At 38.1% G+C, this 27,622-nt stretch overlaps 1 protein-coding gene across 2 annotated transcripts in view; it reads left to right on the top strand.

Moving 5' to 3' along the window:
* Positions 1-27,622, top strand: part of ppp1r9a.S (1 S homeolog) — a 142,930-nt gene that overhangs the window by 61,053 nt on the left and 54,255 nt on the right. For both annotated transcript variants that reach the window (XM_018269190.2, XM_018269191.2), the window contains exons 3-6: positions 13,443-13,575; positions 16,125-16,245; positions 24,415-24,519; positions 27,196-27,331. In XM_018269190.2, the coding sequence (XP_018124679.1) occupies positions 13,443-13,575; positions 16,125-16,245; positions 24,415-24,519; positions 27,196-27,331 (495 nt within the window). The remainder of the gene's footprint in view (positions 1-13,442; positions 13,576-16,124; positions 16,246-24,414; positions 24,520-27,195; positions 27,332-27,622) is intronic.

The following is a 27,622-nucleotide window of genomic DNA, read 5'->3' on the forward strand; positions in this document are numbered from 1 at the left end:
TAAATGGGGGGTTGCTGCTATTTTTTGTCTTGATTAGCATCTTATTATTTTTATGGTACTATATGAGACTATAGAAACCTAAAGGGAAGTGTACGCATATAAAGGGTATCCATATTCCACGACACTGATTTTTCCTCTGTATCCAGACGGTAAAATCGATCAAAGGCCAAACACAGGGACATGGTGTGTCTTCAGCTTGTCTTCAGCAGGGAATAGCAGCTCCAGTTGTGACATGCACACAGGGCCTTGGAATGTAATGACAGATCAGTAATGTCATGAGAGCAGCCCTCTCCTCAGGCCATGCTGTTGTGCTGATGTGAACATCCCCCAGTCGCCCCGCTGGAATAAATAATCCTCTGTAGCTGCTGCCCAATGACATGCACTGAATTATTAGACAAGACATATTTCTAAGGAGACCGTTGCATTCCAGTGCACAGTATTTGCATAAAATACCAGCTGAGTGGATAGTCCTCATCTGTAAAATACTTGTATCATTGCCTTATTTTGTTGTCTAAAAAGTTTAAATTGCAGTCACTCGCGCACCATTTCCATTGGACTCTAGGGGCAGGTAATTAGGACTGGATAGTCATGCTGACTGCTATACCAGTACAGGTGTTGGACCTGTTATCCAGAATGCTCGGCCCTTGGGCTTTTACCGATCTTCATTCATCCACCTTAAGTCTACTAGAAAATCATGTAAACATTTTGACCTTAGCAACCAGATTGCTGAAATTGCAAACTGGGGAACTGCTGAATAAAAATCTAAATAACTCAAAAACCACAAATAATAACAAATGAAAACCAATTGCAAATTGTCTCTGAATATCACTCTATACATTATGCAGAAAGTTAATTTAAAGGTAAACAACCCCTTCAAGAACTCTGGCTATTGTTTATTGACCGCAGCTATCGCTATACTATATGTCTATAATATAGATAATGGATTTAGCTGTAGCATAGTTCCAACCTGCATCTATATACCAATGATAGGTATATACATTAGTAGTATTATAGGTGTGAGTAAAAGACGAACCCTTGGTAGTAAGGTAAGTTTATCTGTAAAAAGAACTATTCCAACCACAACAGTTATTAAATATTGAGCATGTTTTATCAGGGAGCCACAAAGGACCTAAACATGGCACATAATTGCTTCCAAAATAGTTGCCTAGCAACAAACACATCCATTCCACAGCAGAAACACACACAAATACACACACACACTTTATATAGGAAGTAGGGAAGTAATGTACCCCCCATTGCAAAGTATAAGGATATTATACGTTACCAAGGAGTTCCCTGACCATAGACACTTGGCACAAGACCAAAGGCTTTTGTACAGGTTATAAAATTCAAAGGTGACGTCTAATATCTTCATATTTTAGAATGTAAAGGGGGGGGGGATATGGGGACAATCCAGCAATCACATATTGGGGTTCTATAATTTGAATGGACATTTTCTCTTGTGGAGCAGTTGTGCTACATTGTAGTTCTGCACTGCTGGTGCAACAATGTATTGAGGAAACCCTTGCACTGGGCAGCAACTTCCTGTGTGGCTTCCACAATATGAATTCTCAGATACGGAACTGCAATGAATTGCATAATAAAATAAGATTATGTGACCAGAGGTCATTCTCTCTTTCTTTTTCCATCCAGATGCAAAATGCTTTCCTTAGAGGCATGCACACTGTTTAACAACCTTTACAGAGATACTTTGCTTTTAGTCTGGTGCACCATATGATGCTTGTACTGTGTAGCATTCCTTCCAAACACAAGATGCATGAGAAATATTCATCCTACATGGAGGTAATGAGCCCCACTCTGATTAACATATTCAGCTGTAGGAATAGGGCAGAGGATGATAAGAAGCTTAGCTCCTATTAAGCGCTGCATGGATAAACTAGCTGTACAAGGCCTGCCTGTCACCACAAGCATCTGCTCTCGGGAGAGCATTTGACGTCCTTTCCTGTAGGCAGAGGTGGTGATGAAGGGCATTTTGTATGCCACGCTTGTTCCTGAGAGTCAAAACACCACTGCCATGGCACAATTGAGCATTTTGCTACCTACATCAATTATTAGCTTAAGAGAACAATCCTTGTAATTGTCCCTCTTTCACTACTGTGGCAGTTGCCTGCATATGTTGGTGCAGTCAGTGGTTGCTATAAAACTGGTAAAAGCTTAATAAGGGCAGTAAATGCTCTGCCAGATCATGCACAATTTAGTAACTTGCTCACTTATTAAAGGAGAACTAAACCCTAAAAATGAATATGGCTAAAAATGCCATATTTTATATAATTACCTTATTGCACCAGCCTAAAGTTTCATCTTCTCAATAGCAGCAATGATCCAGGACTTCAAACCTGTCACAGGGGGGTCACCATCTTGGAAAGTGTCTGTGACACTCACATACTCAGTGGGCTCTGAGCAGCTGCTGAGAAGCTAAGCTTAGGGGTCGTCACTAATTATCCAGCAGAAAATGAGTTTGGTCTGTAATATAAGATGATGTTACGGGACTGATTATTAAATTCTAATGCTAATTGCACTGTATTAATCACTAATAAGCCTTATACTGTGACATTTCTATTCTATGTGTACTGTATATTGTGAGTGGGTCCCTAAGCTCAGTAAGTGAAAGCAGCACAGAGCATGTGCAGTGAATCAGCAGAAAAGAAGATGGGGAGCTACTGGGGCATCTTTGGAGACACAGATCTTTACTACTAAGGTTGTGGTTGCCTTGGGCTGGTACAGAAACCCAAAACATAATGTACAACATTTCTAGCCTACGTCTAGAGTTAAGCTTTAGTTATTCTTTGAAGGAAGCCCTCTAACCAATGCAGTGAAGCAGAACTTCTGTGGATGGAACACTGGCATCTTGATACTGTATATCTGATACCACCTAGAGCCATGTTTCATAACTGCAGCTTACTAGATGAGCCGTCAGCAGCACAAGGATCACAGTTATAGGGGCCACAGCTTTGTGGCATGCAGGGAACAATGGGCATCTTGTGCCAGGATAACAACCCCATCCCTAAGAACCCAATACCTATCAATTAGTCAGAGAAAGTCTCTTTGTAAATGTACGTGTGCCAATCCCTTTAACAGCCATAGCTTGGATTTGTGCGCCTATTCATTTGCCCTTTCTACTCAACATCAATGTTGATTCAAAATCTCCTCTGTGTTGGTTATTTGTAAGCCTGTGGTCAAAGAAGGAAGAAATGAAGCAAATATTATATTGTACACAAACATAAGGCGGATACACATTAAGCTGTGTAGGAGTTCTGTTCAGTGCTAGTAAATGGCGTATTGGCTTGAGCCTGGTGCAGTGGATTTATGACACTGATTTGAACAGTTTTATTTTATGTCCCCAGTGTCTATTTCTGTATTTTCAAAGTGCCATGTTTAGGCCCTTTGTGGCTCAATACTTCTAGTATAGTGTTGCCTATTTTTGTGCCCTATAATCCTTGCCATACTGATGGTAAGGACGGATATCTTGGTAAACACTCATATGGTTTAGTCTCACTATAGGTTTTAATCAATCAAAGATAACGCTGATCACAGTGAAAAGTGATTTGTCCACAGACTGGCCCGGATCTACCCAGGCTGCCCTGATGTTTGCCCCAAATGTAATCGTGATCAAGGTACTTATAAGCATGTATTCTGGGACTGTCCTGAAATACAGAGATTCTGGGGGGAGATAATGCAGTTTGCTGGCACTAAACTTGGACTTCCTAATGTGTGTTCGCCGGAACTTTGCTTACTGGGAATAACAGAAGGATTGGATCTGGGCTCCAGTGAACGAATATGCTTATTACAACTGGTACATTTTGCAAAAAAAGCCATCCTGATGAACTGGAAGGCGACCGCAGCTCCATCTCTACGCTTCTGGAAAAAACTGATCAATAATGTCCTCCCCAGCCAAAAGCTAACCTACCAAGCAAGAGGTTGCCCAGGTAAATTTGGGAAAATTTGGAACGCCTGGTTGGGTGCAGATCGGACACCTTGAATCACTTGCCTTTGCTTTACAGTAGGCATCATGGGACTATGCTTGCAGGGAGTGATGACCTTAGGCCTCTGAGTGTACAAGGATAAATGACGACCGCAGTGCTTACTATAATAAAGGATTGTTTATTTTGGATTGTTCACACAAACAGATCTGCTGAATATGAGACCCATCCCTTCTTTTCTCTTCCTTCACTCTCTTCTTCTCTTTTCTCTTTTTTCTCTCTTCGGTGACTTCCGAAGTCTGGTCTCTATTGGGACCTTTCCTCTTCTTTTCTCTGTTAATGGATGTTTAAATTCAATAAAGAAAATCTTTTAAAAAAAAAAGAAAAGTGATTTGTGAACACTGCACTTATATAATCTATTTACATCACAGCTATTGAATTTATATCCCTTCAGCTGATGCTTAGGTTGGTCTTAATCAAAGGGGTAAAAGACAACAGGGGCTCATTTAAAAGAGGGGTGAGGTTCAAAGTGCAAAAAACTGTCATTGGAACTATATTTTGTAGTAGGAACTAGATATGTGTTTATCATCATGCCCATAGAGCCCTGTACCTTAGTATTGGGTCCCCTGATGTTGGGATTAGAATGATAAGATTGCAGGTACTGTAGGTGGAACTGTACTGCCAAAAGTAAAAGCCATACTCCCACAAACCAGAATTTTTTTTTTCTGTGTTTAAATATTTGTATTTATCAGTAATAAAAGCTGACAGGAACACAGAGTTCTTTATGCTGACCTGTGACTCTCTGTTATGATTGATCCCTAGATGGAGAGGCTTTGTTTCATTTCATTTTTTATTAACTACGGTAACCACCAGTTCACTAACTAATTATTTGCCCTGCTCCTTTTAGTACAGATATAGTACAGGTATGGAACCTGTTATCCAGAATGCTCGGGACCTGGGGTTTTCTGGATAACAGATCTTTCTGTAATTCAGATCCTCATACCTTAAGTCTACTAGAAAATCATATAAACAAAAAATAACCCCTATAAGCTGTTTTTGCATCAAATAAGGATTCATTAGGGGGTAATGTAATAAACGTCGGTAATGGGAAAAATATTCGCAATGCGAATATAGCTTTTGTGAACCTGGAAACTGTTTAGCGACCACCTCTGACAGTGGAAGAAGGTTTGCGAAGTTTATAGTTAGCGCCAGTGTGCAGTGAATGTAATAAAGCTTCTTAATGAAAAAGTTGTTATGTTTGCTCCAAAAGATTAACGACACCTTCAAGCACTTCTTAAAAGTGGGCAATGCGCAATCAAAATTCACAAAGAGCAATCAAAATTCGCAATGTAATAACAGTTGATGGAAAAGTATTACATTGCGAAATGAGATTTTTTATTCTTATATGTGCTAATTGTTGTGCTCTTTGCGACTTTTATTACATTCCCCCCCAATTATATCTTCATTTGAATCAAGTACAAGGTACTGTTTTATTATTACATTAGAAAAGGAAATTATTTTTAAAAATTTGGATTATTTATTTGTTATTTGTTTGTCTATGGGGACAGCCTTTCTGTAATAAAGGATAAAGGGTTTCCAGATTTTGCATCCTATACCTGTACATGGAAAAAAACTACATGGAACCTAGGGATATATTTATCATAGAGTGAAGTTAGAGATCACCACTAGGGTTGGGCAAATTTTTTCACCCTGTTTCGCCACGGAAATTATGCCCATAGACTTCTATGGCGTCACGCGTCAGAAAAAAAAAGACTTTAATGGGCGTCAGCTACATTTTCGCCGGCGATTAATTTTTGGCGAAACGGATCAAATTCGCCCAAGCATAATCACCACAGTCCACTAGAGTGAAATTCCGCCACTCTCCATTCATTTATTTGGGATTTTTAAAAGAGTATTTATTAATGGGTGAAAGTGAAAGATCATCCTTTGATGAAGGATGAAACACTTGAATGTTATGAAGCTAGAAATAAAAATGTATTACATTAACACATTAAGAAATGGCCATTGTGGAATGATTTTAACTTAATGGAACTAAGGCCAGATGATATCGCTGCTAAATTTATGTATAGAAAACGGGAAGGAAGGAGAGAGGATGGAGAGGAAGGTGGGGAGAGGAGGAGAGGGGACGGGAAGAAAAAAAAAAGAAAAAAAGGAAAAGGTCATATGAAGACAGTGATTTTTTTTTCTTTTCTACTTTCCTTTTCTATGTATCTAATCGTGGCCATATTATGGCCTCAGATGTATTTTAATGTATATAATGTATGTATGTATTTTCCATGTAATTAAGGTGAATACTGTAATTACAATTTAAAATGTGGAATAAAAAAAAAAAGATAACCAGATCAACGCACAGGATTTGCCTCTCATAGCAGATATTTTGTTAAAACTCCAACTTGAATTTGATCATTTTAAGAGCTTAGATGCAGTGCATACAAAGGATAGAGGATGAGCAGGGGAGTGCACGGCTCAACATGTTTCCTTACTGTGCTAGTCACTTTATCAGAAGCCATCAGTGGCTTTTGATGAGTTTTAACAAAAACATCCGCTATGAGAGGCAAATCCTCAGCATTGATCTGGTGATCCAAAAGTGCGTCTTTCTTTCATAAATACGCTTTTCAACATTCCATAGAAATTAATGGAGAGTGGAGGAATTTCCCTCTAGCAGACTGTGGTGCTCTTTAACTTCACTCTTTGATAAATATACCCCTCGGTGTATAACAGATTACTGGTATTTCCATAAATATGGACTTGTGGGTCACGTCAGAAAATCTGCAACTCCACCCAGAAGTACAGAAGTGCACAGCCCTACTGGCTTTTGTATAAAGTGTGTATTTATGTATGTATGTATATGTATATGTATATATATATATATATATATATATATATATATATATATATTTTTTTTTTTTTTTACATTGTTGAATCTGCTTAAAAAAAGACAAAGTCCATCAAGTTCAACCCCTCCAAATAAAAACCCAGCATCCATACACACACCCCTCCCTACTTTCACATAAATTATATTTACCCATATCTATACTAAATACTAGAGCTTAGTATCACAATAGCCTTTGATATTATGTCTGTCAAAGAAATCATCCAAGTATTAACAGTATCAGCCATCACAACATCACCCGGCCGTGCATTCCACAACCTCAACAGTGCATTTCCCACCTATCATTTTTCTAGAGCATTCAAAGTAATCTTCAAAAGCTCTAAAAAAAATTGATGCAGAAATGCTGCACAATATTTTGGAAATCTGGTCTGGGCTCTGAATAAAACTATGAATATAAATGGTGTTTGTAAGATTTGCTTCTAAAAGTGAAGAAGCAGTTAAAAAAAATAATCAATAAAGCCAACTGGCAAAAAAAAAAAAAAAAAAAGTTCCATTGCAGTGAACCCCAGTCTGTGAGTTACATATTATTAAGAATGAAACAACTTAAATGCAGGAGACCATGGAAAGTCAAGCAGCTCAGATATCTGTCAGTAGATAGTAAGAGGTTCATCTGGAAAGCCTCACCTCAGATATTCCTACTGTAGGCTGATGTTTGCAGACGGACCCCTTTTGAGAACTGCTCAGCTAATCTGTGAGCATGTCTTGGGGATAACACATTGTTAGAATAATTAATTTCCAGTGACCCATTGCTTCTTAGATCTGATTTTATGGTTCCAACCCACTGCAGTACATGGAACTTGATGCACAGCAGGAGAACATCCATCCATGGCCATTCCTTTTTAAAGTGCTTCAAAATAGAGCAAACATAGTTCCCCTTTAACTGCAACAAAATATCTGAAAGTAGAAAAGCTCTTTTTATTAATAAAAAATGTGGCCTGTGTGGCTTTTTGCCTTTAGCCAAAAAAGACAGATGGCTGTTAACGGATAAGTAAACCTTAAAAATTACTGAATGTAAAATTGACGAGGGGGCTATTCTAAAATCTTTTGCAATGTACATTCATTATTTAATTTTTTCTAATTCCAAGATATTAAAGGATTCATGTACTGTTAACATCAATGTATTTTGTTAAAACAGCGCGACCTGCTGGTCAATTAAAGACCAGTCTGACCACCAAGTAGTCGAGGAAATAGTCAGGAGAAAGAAAGAGGCTGCTCTGTTGTTCTTCTGGTTAGGAAAAAAATAGAAACCTTTCTCAAATATTTCCTAACCAGAAAAAACATCAAACCAGCCCTCTTTCTTTCTCCTGACAACTTCCTTGACTACTTGGTGGTCAGACTGGTATGAAAATGACCAGCAGGTGGCGCTGTTGTAACAAAATCCATTGATGTTAACAGTACATGTAACCTTAAAGGAAAACTATAGCCCCCAAACATTATAGGTCTCTATAAAAAGATATTGCATAAAACAGCTCATCAGCACACAAACATACCAACAAACCATACTTGTTAGGTCACATGAGCCAATTAACAGACAGAGTTCTGTCTTTTGCTTCAACACTTCTTCCTGTTACAGTTAGAGCTGTAGTATTTCTGGTCATGTGATCCCTGAGGCAGCACAGAGACCATCACGGAATGGTGGCTCAAGGCAAGAAATGTAAAATGGCAAAATGTACTTAAATAAATATAAACCAGTTTGGTATGATTCTTTCATATGCCACTTAATATGATGTTAACTATCTGTTGCTTAAATGTTCATTTTGGGGGTATAGTTTTCCTTTAAATATCTTGGAATTAAAAAAATTAAAAAATGAATATACATTGCAAAAGTTCTTAAAATAGCACCCTCATCAATTTTACAGTCACTTATTTTTAAGGTTTACTTACCCTTTTAAAGCATCGATAGCATCTAAAAATTTGTTCTAATTGCATTGATAATCTGGAATGCTACAATATGGGGGAAATATTCTTACAGAACATTTGGACCAGAATGTGCCTTGGGGACAGAAAGCATATTTTACCAATAATAATGAATAAGTAAGAGTTTAATCTTTACGTAATGAGATCATGTATCTCATTCTCATACACTGAATTTCTCCCTAGCCTGGAAGAAGAGTGTTGCTGTTAAATACAGTATATATATATATATATATATATATATATATATATATATATATGGATATAGTCAGTGTATTGGCTGGTCTTTGTTATCCTCTATTTCTTAGAAACTGGTAACAGTAATCATGTGATCTGCTTGATAATCTTTGGTACAAATCTAGGTTACATCGACATTGCATTTTTTCACAGTTTGTTCCTTTTAATTAGACATTAATTATTAGCTCTGGCTATGAACAGGCCAACTTGAAATGTAGGGCTCCCCTTGACATTTGCTTGGTTTCTGTATAACAGGTAACAGGTGCCTCTGTCTTGGTGTTGTGTCTAAAGCTGGCCATACACGGGCCTATAAAAGCTGCAGACAGACCGAGTCGGCAGCTTAATCGGGCTGTGCGTTGGGCCCTCCCATGGGCTTCCTCGATCGATATGTGGCCGAAAGTCAGGCAGATGCCGATCTGGCAGGGTTAAATATTCCGCTGGATCGAGCCCGCATCTATTTGTTGATGCGGTCCCTCAATCCGACACCGGTGTTTGCAACATTGTGATCTGATCGTTGGACCCTAGGATAGGGCCCACAATTGGATCAGCCCGATATCGCCCACCTCAATGTGGGAACATCAAGGAGAGATGTGCTTGTTTGACAAAATCGCCAAACGAGCGAATCTCTGCGTGTATGGCCACCTTAAGTGGCAACACAAGGACTGCATGCTGGGCACTACACAATGCCAAGAGGCCCTTTTAGCGAGCCCTGCATGTTCCTTATTTATTTTTTCAAGATGTTAAAGTTGCCCAAGGTGAATGTGGCTGATGCAGGCTAGGAAGAGATATTACTGGTGTAATAATTAATGGAATAATTAAGATTTGCAATGCAATTATTTAAGCATAGGTGTAACTTGTAAAGACCCCAAAAAGAATCTATACTGCCTATCTGTACATCATTTAACTCCTGTTTTTTTAAAATGTAGTACTAAAAGGACCTTGAAGCTTTGAGGAACCTTGGAATTAATGGGACAATATTGCATATTTTTTTCTCTTTAAATGTAATCGACATGTTTGCCTTGTAAAAATTATGGAGGCACTGAATCCTGGATTCGGTTTAGGGTTCAGATGAATTCAGTTACCTGGCTGAACAATATATAAATTAAAATAGAGGGCTATCTGTAGAGTTTCTGTTTTGTCTTCCAAACGGTTACCTGGTTTCTAGGGTGTTTAATTCTTAGCAACAAGATAGTAGTTCAAATTCCAAGAGTGTGTTGAGAGTCACCAGAAAAAAAGAAAATATTTCAGCCTGTGCAAAAAAATAAGAAATAAAGACTAATTGAAAACTGCCTTAACATCTGCCATTTGCATCACACTTAAAAGTTATACTCGGAGTTAGTGATTAATGAGAGAAGTAATGTTCTGGCTATTGTTAGCCAACCAGTCACTCCAGACTTTATATTACATTTTTGGCTAACATTTTTTTTATTTTGCACAGCCTATCTTTTTGCCTAGTTTTTATTTTTATACTGAACAATTCCTTTAATAATGGCAAAAAATACCACATTTTTAATTTTAGTTTGATTGTAAGCTCCTCTGGGCCAGGAATGGATGTGAATGGTGAACAACTTGTATAAAGTGCAATGTAAATGTGAAGGTGGCATAAAGGTAAAGGTTAATAAATAATACATTTCCTTGCTGTTCTTATCAGTAGATGCTTGTGTACAAATGCACAGATACATACAGTGTATGAGTATTTGTTAATGAGCGAATGTTGGAGGGAGCTGCAGTCACATTGCATTTGGTCTCTGTTTATAACCTACGAATTATGATCATTTCCTCAAAACCTATTCATTAGCTTTCTCGTGCCATTTCAGTTTCTTTGCAGCTTTCCTTTGCATCGTATCACACATCATGGGATGGGAAACAATTTAACTGATCATGGTAACTGGCATATATATGCATGGGATTTACATGGGGGGAAACTGTATTTAGGTCAATGCAAAAAGTCCAAGTACAAGGCTTTCTCTAGTGATAGTAATGTCACATTTATTATGTCACTTTTAATTTGTCTTATGGGAATCTGGTGCCTGGCCATACTGTGTAACCCTGTGTCTGCTTTCTGCTGTAATGTGCATCTGTTTCTGCGCCTGACTAGCCAGTCTGTGTGGCTGTGTATTTATATTTATGCTGTGCCTAAAGTCCTAAGAGATGGGAATCTATGTATGTAGAAATGGCTGTCACGTGTAGCATTTTAATTATCATTTCTCCTGTCTCAGTGAATCATAAAAAGGCTGCTGATTGCTGAATTCTAAAAAGAAATTAAGAATGCGAGATAGATCGGTTTTCTGATTTTACAGCTTTCTCTCCATGGTATACTGCCATTGTGCCTGCTAGGAAACATGCACCCTATCCGTAATGAAATGCTTTTGGTGCAGGTCCCTTATGTACAGTAAGATTTATATTTATAGATAGTGTGAAAAACAGTGCGGAAATATAATTACCTGCTTTGCTTTTTACCTCTTCAAATGGCATCTAAAAGCCAACAGATAGGTAAAGACGTGCTCAGGTGGCACACGCAAACGTAGCTTGTAAAAATGTGTAGGTGATTCAGTTTCATGATATTCGCTGGAGACTGGTACCAAAGGTTTAATTTTTTTTCCGTTCACTGAAGTGGATTTGATCAGCATCTTACTAACATTTTGTAGAAGTATTTGAAATGTGGTCAAGGTCCTTTATAGGCTTTACTTTTCCTTTAAGGAACAAACAAATAATTACCCCATGCAGGACTGATTTTCTGCCAATAAAGGCTTCCATATCACTTTACATTGGAGTGCTAATCAATGTTGGAAAGTCTACATGCATGGCAAATGGCATGACCAGCCTAAAACTCTGTGAATATGAGCAGATCTGGATATTAAACAATGCAAAACCATGTGCTCAGAGGTTAGCGAGTCTGGGGTTTAGCCATTGTGTGTACCCAGAAATCTAATTACCAGAGACCCTTTAGTTCTGCACATAAAACTAGGCAAGGCACAGTGTAAGCTAATGATATTTATAAACAAAAAGACAGGTTGTTCATATGTGTGACTTTTGAGTTTTAAGATGTATTATTTAGGCATGGGACTGGATTATTCCGGCACTTCTATTCAAAGGACCTTGCCCATGGGCTTTGGAAACATGTAGCAGATGGATGGTTCTTGGCTGGTTTATGTGGTTCTGAGCAGGATGCATTTTTAAAAGGAGGAAACAATCATGGAAAATAATATTAAATTAGGTAAATTTAGGTGTTTCCCTTTGTGCAGCTTATTGCAGGAAGTTTATAGGCAAATGGTTACTTATAAGGTTTTTGTTAAGTTCCTGAGAAGTAACAAACCAGAATGTTATATTGCACAAGAAATTGCATTGTTTCAAAAGGGAAACTGATTTTTGTAGATCAGTGTCTGCTCAGTTGTGAGATGTATATGTATTTTATAGGGATTCATCGAATCCAGGATTCAGTTCGGGATTTGGCTTTTTTCAGCAGGATTTAGATTTGGATGAATCCTTAAAGGAGAATTCAACCCTTTAAGAAATAAACCCGTAGACCCCCCCTCCCTCCTCCCCCCAGCCTAACTGCCCCCTGGGAAATGCCCCATATTTTATACTTACCCCTCTGCGCAGATTCTGGCATCTAAGTTCCACACAGCCATCTTCCGGGTCTTCGGTAAGCTGAGTGGGAGATCGGCATGTCGTCGCATGCACAATTGGAGAAATTTTCCGGTTTGCGACAACTGTGCGTGCGCCGAAACTCACGAAAATTGCCAAAGCACTGGAAGAAGACTGTGAACTCGGACGCCAGAAACGTTTGTCACACAAACGCAAAACTGCATATTCATATTTAGGGTTCAGATTTGGTTCTGTATTTGGTCGAATCTTTCACGAAAGATCCAAGATTCGCCAAAATCTCAAAATAGTGGATTTTGCTGCATCCCTATTTTATAATGCCAGCAGGCTGCAATGAGGGTTAAATGTGTCCTTAGGACAGATCTTATTAACAACATTGAGATTCCAAATCAGCACTAAGAGCCCCCTTGATTGCTTTAGCTCCGATATTCTTTGTTTTAGGCAAGATAAATTAGAGGAGCCATACGCTTCATCAGTTATCAGTGGCTATCAAATAGCCAATCACAGCACTTATTTTGCATCACCCAGGAACAATTTTGTGTTTGTTTGTGTTGCTCCCCAACTCTTTTTAAATCAGAATTTTGCTCATGGGTAAAAAAAGATTGGTAACCTGTGTGCTACATGTTCAATCGCATGTCCGCTAAATCCACCCTAGCCACCCATAATGTTCATGCCCCACCCCAATCCCTTGTGCTAAGCCAATAATCTCCACCCTCTTTCATGTCCACAAATTCTAAATAAATGTTGAATAAATCTGCTGATAGACTGTAATAATGACCAATACTTGTCTAGATCCACTGTTTAATAGGTTTTTTTTGTTGTTTGTACAGGTGTTCAACACATACTCAAATGAAGACTATGACAGAAGGAATGATGAAGTCGACCCAGTAGCCGCTTCTGCAGAGTATGAACTAGAAAAACGTGTGGAGAAACTAGATTTGTTCCCAGTGGATTTAGAGAAAGGTATGTGCTGCTCAGATGAACTGAATATATCACAAGGTCATTGTACAACACGTTGTTCTAATGTGAGTCTCTGCTACACTTCCCTGACTCACATACAAACGTCTGCAGCACAAGAGCTAATTAAGCCTTCCGTCTTGAGACACATGGCACATTCTCTTGCCTACTGAATTTTAAAGTGGATCAAACATTAATGACTTTACAAATAGGAATGTGGCTATTGTGTCTTGTTACTGAAGCCCTAATGGAATATATTAGTTATTCAGTACTAATAGATTTAAAGTCACCCTGGTAGCCAAGACCATTTCTACAATGAGTCGAGGTAAGAACCTTACCTTGGGTGATAGTTTACCAGGGGCACAAAAAGTTACTCTTAGTAACATTAAAATATACATTTCCTTTTCTTCTTTAAAAATGAAACAGTTTTAATGTAGATAGTGGTGCAATTGTACCTGCAGACATGAGCATATGTTAAATTGCTTGCAGAATGGTGACTAATATAAGGGAATACCTTGAGTTTTGTAATGTAATGTGTATAAAGGCTGACCAAGGCAAAGTGATGTTAGGCTTCAGCAAGGTCCAGACTGGGATTCAAAATAGACTTTGGCATTTCAAGTACACAGAGGCCCAAACAGCCCCCCTCGGCCCAATAAACAGTGACTGTTCTGGCATCTTACTACAACTGGCATTTGGCAGAATCCACAGATTGCTCGTAAGTTGTAGAACATAGTCTTCCTGTAATGGGTAAACACAACTTTTGGTAAAGTTTCTTTTTATGTTTCTATAAACTACTGGGCAATAGAGAATCATGTAAGGGCAGATCCCCTGGATATTTGAGCAGTCAGGCTGAAAGATGAGATATTCTATAGTTTAGCCATAGAAAGTAATTGCCAAAAGGTAATGCTAGTCTTTCTCATCAGCCTGTTGGCCATTGATAACTAAATGAACGTGCGGTCCTGATCCCATACACCTGACGATAGTGGTGAATACTTACAGTCTTCGAGCCAATCAACTGTGGTGGCAGTTAAATCAACTTTACCCATGTTAAAGGAAAACTATACCCCCCAAACAATGTAGGTCTCTATAAAAAGATATTGCATAAAACAGCTCATAAAATCCGTCTTCATGTAAATAAACCATTTTCATAATAATATACTTTTCTAGTAGTATGTGCCATTGGGTAATCATAAATAGAAAATTGCCATTTTAAAAAATAAGGGCCGCCCCCTGGGATCATAGGATTCACTGTACTCACAACCAAACCAACAAACCATACATGTTAGGTCACATGAGCCAATTAACAGACAGAGTTGTGTCTTTTGCTTCCACACTTCTTCCTGTTACAGTTAGAGAAGAAGTATTTCTGGTCAGGTGATCTCTGAGGCAGCACACAGACCATCACAAAATGGTGGCTCAAGGCCAAGAGATGTAAAAGTGCAATATTTACTTAAATATATATTCCAGTTTGGTAAGATTCTTTAATATGCCACTTAATATGATATGAACTATCTGTTGCTTAAGTGTTCATTTTGGGGGTATAGTTTTCCTTTAACATTATTCTAATCAAGTGAGCTTGCTTCTTTTAAAAAGTAGCCTCTTTCAATTTTTGTACCACTAAAGGGTGACTCTGTTGCCATGTTTCAGTCTAGTTTATAACTCCCCAAATTTTCTTCCAGGTATGACCACCTTTACTTAATGGGAAGGATATATACCATAGGTAGAGTGGTCCAATTATGTAGGATAACATTTTCTATGGTATTTTAAAATATAAATCCAAGGAGAGACTTGGTAAAGAGAGGCATATGCACTGACAAACTGGCCAATAGTAAATATAAAATCATTTTGTATTCCCGTAAAATCGATATATGTTATGTTAAAGTAGACCTGTCACCTACACATAAAAAGCTGCATAATGAAAGTCCTTTGCAAATTAAACATGGAACACAAATGATTTTTTTCATTAAAACATCCATACCTGTTATAAAGGTGTTTGAATATCTGAGCTGTCAATCAGATATCATCTGCCCTGCCTCTATGCCTGAGGCATAGAGGGGGGGCAGTCAATTACTTTCACTTTCTATTCAGCACTTCCCAGATATCGCTGTTCTCCTCACATTCCCACTTCCCTCCTCACACTCTATAATTGTGTAGGGCACTGTGCATGGGCATTAGGTCCATCATTCTGGTGCATACACAAGATTTTGGGGTGATACATAATGTGTCTAAATAGCAGTGTCCACAAAATGGCTCCTGCCTGCTTGCTGTGATTGTATAATACCCAGACTAAAGGAAACAAAATTTAAATAACAAATATAGTGTAAGTAAAGTTTATTTTGCTCAGCTAGCATGATAGAAAAGAGTTTGCAATTATTTCTTAGGGTGACAGGTCCCCTTTAAGAATTCATGCACAAGACCTCAATATTATCATGTTTGTATACACTGTGTTTGTTCCTGTAGCTATAGTACATGTATATTTGAAGACAATGTAGAAAAATATTTTCTTGTTTTAAGCTTTACGCTGACCTCTTAATCATAACTTGTTTGAATTGTAGATGAAGAAGGTCTTGGGGTCAGCATTATTGGCATGGGAGTTGGAGCAGACACTGGCTTGGAAAAACTCGGCATATTTGTCAAAACAGTTACTGAAGGAGGGGCTGCGCAAAGGAATGGAAGGTATACGCATGCATTAAGTGTCTTTACACCAGTAGACAAAGTCCAAAGTCCCATTCTCATTCCATAAGATTTAACTACTGTGGATCAATCCAGCTTCATGTTTTTCAACTACAGGGGCAGAAGAGCTAAACTTTGTAATCTACAGGTAGTTGTGTTATAACATGTTGTGACATTTCTTATTATTTATTCTCCATATGGCCTGAGTTTTTGTGAGTTATTGAATTGAATGTATTAACATCCCGTGAAAGTTTCATTTTAAACATTGCCACCAAATGACTATTCTGCGTAGCTCAGCTGCAATTTCCAGGCTTACATAAAGAACATTGGGGTCAGGTTCTCTTTCTGTACAGGTCCTTTGGGAGCACCCAGAGATTGCCCCAAGCAAGGAGTACTAAATTGCTAGGTCTGTTACCATAGTAGTGGACCTATGAACTTGAGAGCTCAGTTGAAATAATTTTTTTGGATGCTTTTTTATTGGTTTTTGTATTTTGCGCTGATTGTTTATGTCTGGCGGAAGTATCTATGGCATTAGTTCAAGACACTTTTTTTCTGCTACGCTCTATCGAACAGTATTTTTAAGGTGATTATCAGACACTAGGGCTTTGAAATGAATTTAGCAAGAATCTGATCAGGAAGGAAGGAGAACCATAGAGGCCTTTTGTAAGGCAAGCTGTCAGTAACACCCTCTAAAATTAATTTTGAGTATGGTGTAGCCAACAGGATTCTAAGACATTTCTTGTACGGGCTGCCTTAAGCTTAAAGGGATACTGTCATGAGAAAAAAAATTTTTTCAAAATGCATCACTAAATAGTGCTGCTCCAGCAGAATTCTGCACTTTAATATGTTTCTAAAAAGAGCAAATAGATTTTTTTATATTTAATTTTGAAATCTAGCCATATTGTCAGTTTCCCAGCTGCCCCAAGTCATGTGACTTGTTCTCTGATAAACTTCAGTCACTTGTTACTGCTTTACTGCAAGTTGGAGTGATATCACCCCCTCCCTCTCCCCCCAGCAACCTAACAACAGAACAATGGGAAGTTAACAAGATAGCAGCTCCCTAACACAAGATAACAGTTGCCTGGTAGATCTAAGAACAGCACTCAATAGTAAAATCCTGGTCCCACTGCGTCACATTCAGTTACATTGAGTAGGAGAAACAGCCTGCCAGAAAGCAGTTCCATCCTAAAGTGCTGGCTCTTTCTGAAAGCACATGACCAGGCAATGATCTGAGATGGCTGCCTACACAGCAATATTACAAATAAAAAAATACACCTGCTGGTTCATGAATGAAATTTTATATTGTAGAGTGAATTATTTGCAGTGTAAACAGTGTAATTTAGAAATACAAAATACATCATAAAAATCATGACAGAATCCCGTAAAAGTTCGATGAAATCCCTCTAACCTTACCCCTATAATTGGATTGTTTATATCACGTAACTACAATCAGCAATTGGGACTGCGCAGAAAAAAAGACATTCCTGATCTAAGAAACATCCCTTCTTTATTATTTTGTCATGTTCTTCCTGTAACCTAAATGCTCAACTAATACGTAAAATTGTTGAAGAACACCGTGTTGGCATTCACATTATCGGGTAACGCTTTGAAATGTCAGATAAAACAGATCTGCAGCTTTCCAATCTCTAGATTTCCGAGTAAAGGTCCTGTTTACTTTCTGTAGCTAGGTAACAAAGTGATGAAAGGGATTCCTGCGATTGGAGTTTTCACTTATTAAAACTGCACAGGAATTGCAAGTTTACCTTATAATGCAGATACAGGCATTGTTTTTAGCTTCCGTTATTGTGAATCAAATCCAACTTAAAGAATCAGTAACATCAAAAAATAAGTGTTTTAAAGTGATATAATGCAGTGTTGCTTCCGCTACATAGTTAGAGCTGCAGTATTTCTGGTCAGGTGATCTCTGAGGCAGCACGTAGAATATCATGAAATGGGGGCTCAAGGGTAAAGATGTAAAAGGGCAATATGTAATGATATCTACTGTATATTCCAGTTTGGTAAGATACTTTACTATGCCACTTAATCTGATATAAATGATGCTTACGGTAAGTATTCATTTTTTTGGGGGGGATATATTTTTCCTTAAAGAATGGCAACAGATGGACAAGGAAGGACGCTCTGTCCACTGCTGACCACCTCTGTTGTTTCAGTAGTATCTCTTCTAGCTAGAGTAGACAAAAGCGCCAGCTAGAGTAGAGCCAGGTATATAACCTGTTTTCCAGAATGCTCAGGACCTGGGACCTATGGATAGGGGGTCTTTCTGTAGTTTGGATCACCATGCTTTGTCTACTAAATAATCATTTAAAGATTATGGGGTTTATTTATTAATCTCCGAATACCTGAAATCAGAAAAATTTGGATTTTTCGGACCTTAAAAAAAAACAACGTAATTTTCGGGAATTATTAAAAGTCCGATGGTATGAAAACTCAGAATCTGAAAACCCGGCATCTCAAAGCTCTTGGGGTCCTGTATTAGTCAATGGGGAAGGTACCAGTGTCTACGTTGCTGTCAGTACCATTATCAGATGATTTCCGAATACCTGAAATCTGAAAAATTCAGATTTTTCAGACCTTAAAAGTCCTAAAACTCCAAAAGTCCGAAGTTTGGCCAAACCTATTTTTTTGAATGATAAATAAGGTCCATTCGGGAATTTGGAATTGCGCGGATTTTTATTTTAGGAATACTGAGATAAATTCTGAGCTTGATAAATAACCCCCTAAATAAACCCAGTAGGATTAATTTGGCACCAATATGAATTCATATTCATATATTTGCAAGTAAATGGTTCTGTTTTATTATTAAAAAGAAATCATGTTTATAAAAAGAAAACTATTTGCTTAAAATGGAGTCAATGGGAGTATACTAGAGTCCTGTAATGCTGAGCTTTCTGGATAAAGGGTTTCCAGATAATGGATCTCTTACCTGTCTATCATTTAAATTATATGTTTCTGGGACTGTCATGCAGGATGTGTCTTAAATTTGCAAGCTGAATGTAATACTTTTAGGGTAAAATGGGATACCCAGTATTTTTTGCCTGTGGGGAACATGTACTAACATTGGTTAAATCTATGTGAGTGCAGTAACCAGTAGCAACTGTTTTCTTAGTGCTGTAAGCTGATCAAAGCAAATTTTTTAGTGATTTCTCTGCATTCTAGTACAAATCAGTTCTAGTAAATGGAAAATAGAAAATCCAGTTAATGTATAAGTTATATCATTTATACAAGGCAATGGAGGTATTAAAAGTCTCTCCACCAAGTGACAACATTAATAGAAAACACTAGACCCACCTTGACCACCAATCTCCTAGGTGACTCTTAACATCGTTTCTGTATGCGGCCCTTGATTCATTTATTACATCCATTTAATTATGAGCAGTTCTGCATTCTACCAGATATCTTGTGCCTTTCCCATCAAGTGTATAGTGAGTATAGTACAGAATGTGACTGCCCATAAAGACAAGGCAGTCTAAAAATAACTTTAATATTGCTGGTAATGATGATAAACCCCTGATTGGGTAAATGCAGGCAGGATGGATGCAATAAGCCATAGAGAATGTGAACAATGCTTTTCATCTACCATCTGATTGTACTTCGTGCTAGAGCAGATCAATGTACACCATGTCCTTTCCAAAGACAAAATCTTCCCTTTTGCTGCAAAAATTTGTGCCGGACAAGTATTTCCATTTTGTTCTCTTTAACCATTTTGTTGGTATTTGTTTATTTATTGTTATTTATAGCAGTCGGTCTTTTTGCCAGGTGTGTTTATTGCTCTCATTATATTAAAGGCCTTTCGTCTCGCTTATGAAAAAGATAATCTGCTTTACTGGGACTAATGCACAGCCTTATTCTGTCACTTACGATGAGCGATTTACCATTATTTTGGTACCATTTAGTTCACATATCTGCTTTGTGCAGCTGGAGAGAGAGGATTTCTGAATCAAATCTGCTACTTGGGGAGGGAGTTTTCCTGAGGAAATATCACCTGGATATTGATGGGATGAAAGAAACCGATAGGGGTCATTTACATTACAGAATTCAGCGTGTAAAGTGCAGAAGGCTGCACAATGGGGTATATTTAGCAAAGAGTGAAGTTAGAGATCACAACAGTCTGCTAGCGTGAAATACCGCCTCTCTCCATTCATTTCTATGGGATTTTTAAAGGCATATTTACCAAATGGTGAACTTTCATTTTCGCCCTTTGATAAATACGCCTTTACTGAATGGAGAGAGGCGTTAGTGGACTGTGGTGATTTTAACTTTTACTTTAACTTCACTCTTTGATAAATATACCCCAATGTCTTCTTGTGTATTCGAAGAGTCACAGGTCTCCTTTTTACAATGTAGGAACCTGGGGGAGCCTCACAAATATAATGTCAATCCCATGATGGATGGGAAGGGGGGAAGCATGTAGGCGTTTAGATGCACACTTTAGGGAGCAGCAGGAGACACAGTCCACAGTGGGACCCTGTCCTTATAGCAGGTAGCTTCCTGGCTTGTGCCTCCTGATGCCTTTTTAATCTGGTGCAAGGAGCAGAATGCAGCATTTCCTGGGGTGCAAGTACTTGTTAAATGAACATTATAAAAGGCACTTTGTTTGCCAGGTGGAGTAACCCGTAGCAACCAATAAGCAGGTAGTCTTTACTGGTCAAGGATGTGAAGAAGAAGCAGGGCCGACCGGCACTGAAACTCTGAGAGCCCATGACTAAGTGCCCTAAGTGGGTGTCAAACGAGTAGGGCGGGTAGAGATGCAAATATACATTTTTTAACTTTGTATAAATAAAAATTTTCTGGTTGGCCCTGCTTCTTCTTCACATCCTTTGCCGTTCCGCTCCCTAAAGCTGAGGGGCCCGGGGCTGGTGCATCCGGACCACATTCACTATGGTGAGTCATTTACAATTTATTCTGGAGCACTGTGTCCCTCCCAATTATTGAAAAGCCTTTACTGGTCGCCTATTATCTTATTGGTTGTTATGGGTTACTGCTCCTGGGCAAACTTTGTGTCTTTTATTGTATATGGGAGTTAGAGCTTTAGAACGTGTGTCCCAAAAAGAAGTGAATGGCCCCTTGTATCTGAGCAGTCATGGTAACTCATTCCAACTTGTTGGACCTGATACTGAAACAAGCGATATGAGGGTAATCTGGTCAAAGATGGAGGGCCACAGTGGCCCCAACAGACTGCTTGCCTGTAACCACATACACTGCTCTCTGAGATTATCACTAGATCAGACCATCCAAAAAAAACCCTATGCCATATGGATATAATTTCTTGTACTTTAGTGTTTGACCCAATTGCTACATTATTAGAAGGGCATCAAGTCCTAATAAAACATTAAAAAAGGCAGTTTTCAAGCGTTCAAGGTTTCAAGTATTTAAAATATTTTTCTCCTTCAATATTTCAAGGTTTTATACCGTGCCCCTGTAACAAGTAGATAGCACAGACTGTTTTCAATAGCAACTGCATTTACAAATAATATGTAAATGTTTAAATTATGTATATTGTAAAGTGGCTTAGATTTAAGTTTTTAAACCTTAAAATGTTTAGTAAAACGTTATATTTTGGTTTACAACCATTTAATTATCCCAGCTTAGTTTCTTATTCAAAAATATATCAATTATTGTTAAAAATTTGCTTGATATTAATAATATTTGCATTATAACTACTTCCTTCCAATGTGCTTTTCAGTTGTTTATAGAGTAGAATATCTTAGATCTAGTTCCCTTACAGGTCCTTTAATAAGCTGTTTGCACCCATTCGTCATCATATTCTTTCTCCATTAACACTCCTAAGAAAATACAAGATCGTGAGCTCTTGGAAGGACTGGCTCATTCCTGTTATAGAGATGCTGAACCTTTAGGCTGGTGAATTAAGTATTTTTAGCCATATTCATTCTTTTAGTTCCCCTTTAATTACGGACTTCTGTTGGACAGGTGCTGGAGTTACTGGAGAAATACAAGTTGCAGATCCTTGGTTTAGAGCAGGGCCAGGGACCCCCAAAGTTTTTTACCCATGGGCCACATGGTAGCAGAGCAACACAAGCATGAAAAAAGTTCCTGGAGATGCCAAATATGGGCTGTGATTGACTATCAGTAGCCCCTACGTGGACTGACAGCCTACAGGCTGTTTTTTATGCAATTAAATATTGTCTCCAAGCCAGGAATTCTAAAACAAGCACCTGCTTTGAGGCCACTGGAAGCAGCTTCCAACGGGTTGGTAAACTGGTTGGGGACCACTGTGTACAGTGGCATAACTAGAAGTTACTGGGCCCACAGCAAATTAATTTTAAGGCCACCAACATATCCAAAGGTTGACCTGTTTTACCTATATATGTTGAAATTGCTCTTTATTTGGGCCTCACAGAATCCCTATACTTTCTGGGCCCCCCTGCTGCCACAGGGTTTGCTTCCCCTGTAGTTTTCAGCTTAAACCTCCAGGGGATGGCTTGAGCATGCTCAGTTTGTTGCTCTCTTCCCCTCCCTGCTGTAATCTGCGCCCAGAGCTATGAGTGAGCAGGGAGAGACTCAGGCAGGAAGTGATGTCACAACAAGCTAATATGGCAGCTTCTATCCTAAACAAACAGAGAGAATTTCTAGAGATGTTTACTCAGGTATGGTAAAGCATTCTACAGATAAATATAGCATTCTAGCTTGCACTATTGTGGCTAATCAATTGGCAATAATCTTCCTCTCTAGCTTTCCTTTTTCTTTAAGGGATGCCTGGACCTACACAGGAAAAATGATGGAGCACAGTAGCCTGATCTAGAAAATATATAAAAGGGAAGATTAGGGGCAAAATTGCCTCCATTGGGTTGCTTTATCGAGGAAGCATTATATTGGCCTGTGCTATAAAATTGACAACTGCTGTTTATTTAATCATTGTGTGTCTGTGTGGCAGCATGCATGCCGTCATACTATTTCAGTGCAGTCATACATTAATTCCACAGAAAGTTTTTGCAGTTAGGAAAAAAGACTCTCTTATACTCTCATACCACAGTCAATATGTATAAACAATGACGCAGAAGGAAGCTCAATCGTACTGCACCACTGCTCGGCTGCCAGCCATGATCCTTAATGGTCCTTATTTGATTGGCAGTTTCTTGGAACACATATGGAAAACCTCTTACCTATAGAGTCACTGTACCTATGTTTCTATGTAAAAGATGCTCAATAAAATATTTACAAAAACACTGGGGCAGCAAGCCCCAATCATGCACGATTGCTACAACACAGATTTGAAAATAGAAGGATATCTTTTAGAACAAGGCAAACATAACTGTAATCCAAACGGTTACTTACAAGTGTGTACAAGCAGCCAAAATACAAGATATTCCTGTTTCCAGTTAACAAACATTTATAATCTCTGTCCCATGTTTTGGAAATTCCTCCCACAAACCTGTCTGACTTGGTCTCAAAGGGGATTCATGTTAAATATTAAGGATAATATCATTCTTTCAGACAAATTTGTTTTGCTGGTAAAAGCCTAATGGGATTAAAGGCAGTTTCCCAGTATTTGCAAAATGGGATCTATTTAATCGAATCATTTTAGGGAACGCCTCCCTAAAAACGCCTCCCCAGTATTTAGTAGTATTTAGAGAAATCTTATTCTTTTCATGCAAATGACATTCCCTACTGATTTACATCATTGCGTTCTATAATTTAAACACAGTTTTAAGACATAATTTAACTATGTAAGACAAATGTAACTGTGTTTGTATAGATTTGCAAAATATGCCTAATACGACAATAAACTGACCAATCATTTCCCATCACCAGTCCGCTTGGGGGAAATTTAGACTTCAGAACTTCAGAATAGGATGCTAGCACTGTGTGCTGTTGGATTTGTTGTCTGCATACAGGGGATACTCTTGTTACATTTATCTGATCAACCTAGTACACCACAAATGCCCTAAAAAAACCTATTTTTAGTGATCCTTTCCTGGCAAAGTTGTTTCCTACTCATTGTTCTAGATGCAATGAAAAAAACGAATGCTCATTTATGCACACACTTGCGTGTAACATTGGGGATAATGTGTACGATATAATAATTTCATAGTTCAGTAGCCAGGAGAGGAAGGAATTGTACACTGCATTTTATTCTAGCGAAAAGTAATATTTGAGAAGTCATGTTAACTATGTGTTTGTGTTTTTCTACAGAATTGAAGTTAATGACCAAATCATAGAAGTGGACGGGATAAGCCTGGTTGGGGTTACCCAAAACTTTGCTGCCACTGTTCTCAGGAACACCAAAGGGAAAGTCAGGTAATTCAAAAAAAAAGTTTTGGATTCTCTTGGAATTTTATTTTTGGTGAAGTATGTTTGTGATGAGTTAGTGGGACATTCAGATTTGAATTCCAGCATTATGGAAAACAACATTCTCTTTATAAAGGAAATCTAAACTAAAATAGATGATTTCATTCAGGTTACTGATGCCATAACGATTTTTCCCAAAGAAATGCCATCTTGTAAAATCAAGGCAAGAAACCTGTCCTCTGCCTTTTTGTTTATGAGGGACATTTTGGGTGAATGTAATTCCTGATTAATGGAATCTTATAATGGTCTTAATTGGCAAGATTAAAGATGCTGGTCCGGCCCCTTCAAACTGATTCAGCAGTTTATCTGCCTATATAGTGGCCCTCTCTGACCGATTTTTGGCATGTTTAAAAATCCTGTGGATCTTATTGAGTAGGACAAGCTTTATATTTACATTATAAGGTTCCAGCATCCCATTCCTTTTGTAAATACATAAACCCCATGCTATGAGACCTACATAATTCTGTAACATTTGAAATTTAACATTTGAGACCTTTTTTTCCGCATACAATTCAGTTTTACTCAGAATTCCAACATTTATGGGGTTACTTATCTGAATTTATCTCAATATGTTCTGAAAAAAACTCTGACCAAATCTGCATGTTTTTTTTCGGCTAACTTGTTAATACACTTTGCTGAAAATTTTGTTTGTGGGAAAAAATCGCGAAAAATCGGATTTTCGAGATTTTTTGGGATTTTTCATCAAACTTCGAGGTATAGCATGAAACCCAGCGCACATCAAAAAATCATTGGGACTTTTCCCATTGACTTATATGCAACCTCGACAGATCTGAGATGCCGGATTTTCTGATTCTGACTTTTCCATTGTCAGGGTTTAATGAATTCCGAAAATTTTGTCCGATTTTGTACAAAAAAATCACAAATTTTTCGTGATTTTTGCATTCGAAGTTTAGTAAATAACCTCCTTAAAGACTTGCCAGCAGAATGATATGCCCTACAATTTACCAGCAGATGCAAATTTGTGCCAGGGCTGTATAATCTCCTGCTGGTTATTTTAAGGTACATAAGGAAGTTTCTTAACCCATGCAGATGCCCACAGAGATGGCATTAGTGTGCAGTTCACCAGTTGCAAGGAAAAGATGGAAGTAACACCTTTTCAGGGCAGGTGTTAATTTCAGGGCTCAATAGCATCCATGTACCCTGTACTTTGTGTGCAACTGCATGCGATTTATTAAATCAAGCTGACTGTAGGTGCAAGTCGCAGAGAGTGTTTATAGGCAGAAGTGCAAATTGCAAGGAATGTGTATAGGTGCAAGTTGCAAGGAGTGAGTATAGGCATAGGTTCAAGTTGCAAAGATTGTGTATAGGCATAGATGCAAGTTGCAAGGACTGTGTGTATAGGTGCAAGTTGCAAGAAGTGTGTATAAGTGCAAGTTGCAAGGAGTGTGTATAGGTATAAGTATAGGTGAAAGTTGCAAAGAGTGTATATAGGTATAAGTAGACAGAGTGTGTATAGGCCCTATTAGCTTTGCGTATAGCATAATATATTAGTATAATATTATAAGAATAACCCAACCTGTTACATACGTACTGTATAACATATATGACTTTTTTTAGGAAGAGCAAAATAATTCTGATTACCTTGTGCTGGTATTGCACATGGATAGGTAAATATGCACATTAGGCTGGAATTAGTTCCCTAACTTATTAACCTGATTTCCGCAGATTGATTGAAGAGCAGTTTAGGCATAATGAAATGTATCTTTCCAGTCTTAATGGAAGGATTTGGCTCTTACTATATTTGACCTCCCTGCTGCTGTTGAATGATTTTTATTTTATAGCGTGGGTAATAATTCTTGCTAGCAAGTGTGCTTGCTGAATGCCAATTGTCCTAATTAGCTAGACAGACACTGTGAGTGCTCCTTGCGTTATGACCCGTAGATTAATGGGATTTCATTTGAAAGCCGTGTGCATAAGTGTTTCCTTTCTTATTAATAGTTGAAAAACCCTCATTTGATTTTCTAAGTGTAAAACTGTATTTACTGAGCCTTCAATGGGATTGTAAAATTAGATATAAAAAGGTTCCTGTGGACTGAAATATCTTCCAAAATATAATATAATGGCATTAAAAATGATACAGTATGTATTGTATGTATATATAGATATATATATATATATATATATGTCACAGCCTCTTATATTGGTTAACACGATTATTTGCTGTGTAGTAAGTGCTGCCCTGCTGCACATTTGTTAAGATGATGCTTATAGGTGATGGGAGATTTTCTAGAGTTCAGTGATAACCTACCTAATTGGTGATGGTTGGCAGCTTTGCTTCACCTTTCACTCTTTTGTGTACCTGTACTGTATGTAGTCCTTCCATCTACCAACCCATCGTATGCCCCATAAACATACTCCCACTTGACTACACATTAAGGGCAATGTAGCTACACTGGGCAGGTTTGTGTAAATTGAATTCAACCCTTACAATAATGACGCAGAACAGTAATCTGCTATGAGTACTGGCCCTCTACTTTGAAGCCTGTCCTGATATTTCAGATGTATTTATAACAGAGAACAGAGATTTCAATGATATTTTGACTAAAATCTGACAAATGATTCAGATAAAGGCACTTCTCATTTTAGGTTTGAATTTCTTTGCAGATTTATTATAGGACGGGAAAAACCTGGACAAATGAGTGAGGTTGCCCAGCTGATCAGCCAGACTCTCGAACAGGAACGACGCCAGAGGGAAATGCTGGAACAACATTATGCACAATATGATGCCGATGACGACGAGGTAATGCTGCAAATATGGTAATAGAGAGTTAAGTTATTAAACGGGATATCTGCCTTCATTTTGTAATAGAAGAAAATGTGATCTAAAATTTGTGTTTTATCTTTTCACCCCCTCTTGTGATGGGTGAATTTATTCGCCAGGCACGAATTCATAGCGAATTTCTGCGTTTCGCCTCCGGTGAATAAATTCACGAATTTGCTGCAAAAATTTGCCAGCAAATATTCGCTGGCGTCAAAATATGTTTGACGCCGGTGACAATTCTGACGTCGGCGACTTTAATGTCCTTTAGAA

The sequence above is a fragment of the Xenopus laevis genome, chromosome 6S (assembly GCF_017654675.1).
Source record: "Xenopus laevis strain J_2021 chromosome 6S, Xenopus_laevis_v10.1, whole genome shotgun sequence".
Taxonomy (NCBI): domain Eukaryota; kingdom Metazoa; phylum Chordata; class Amphibia; order Anura; family Pipidae; genus Xenopus; species Xenopus laevis.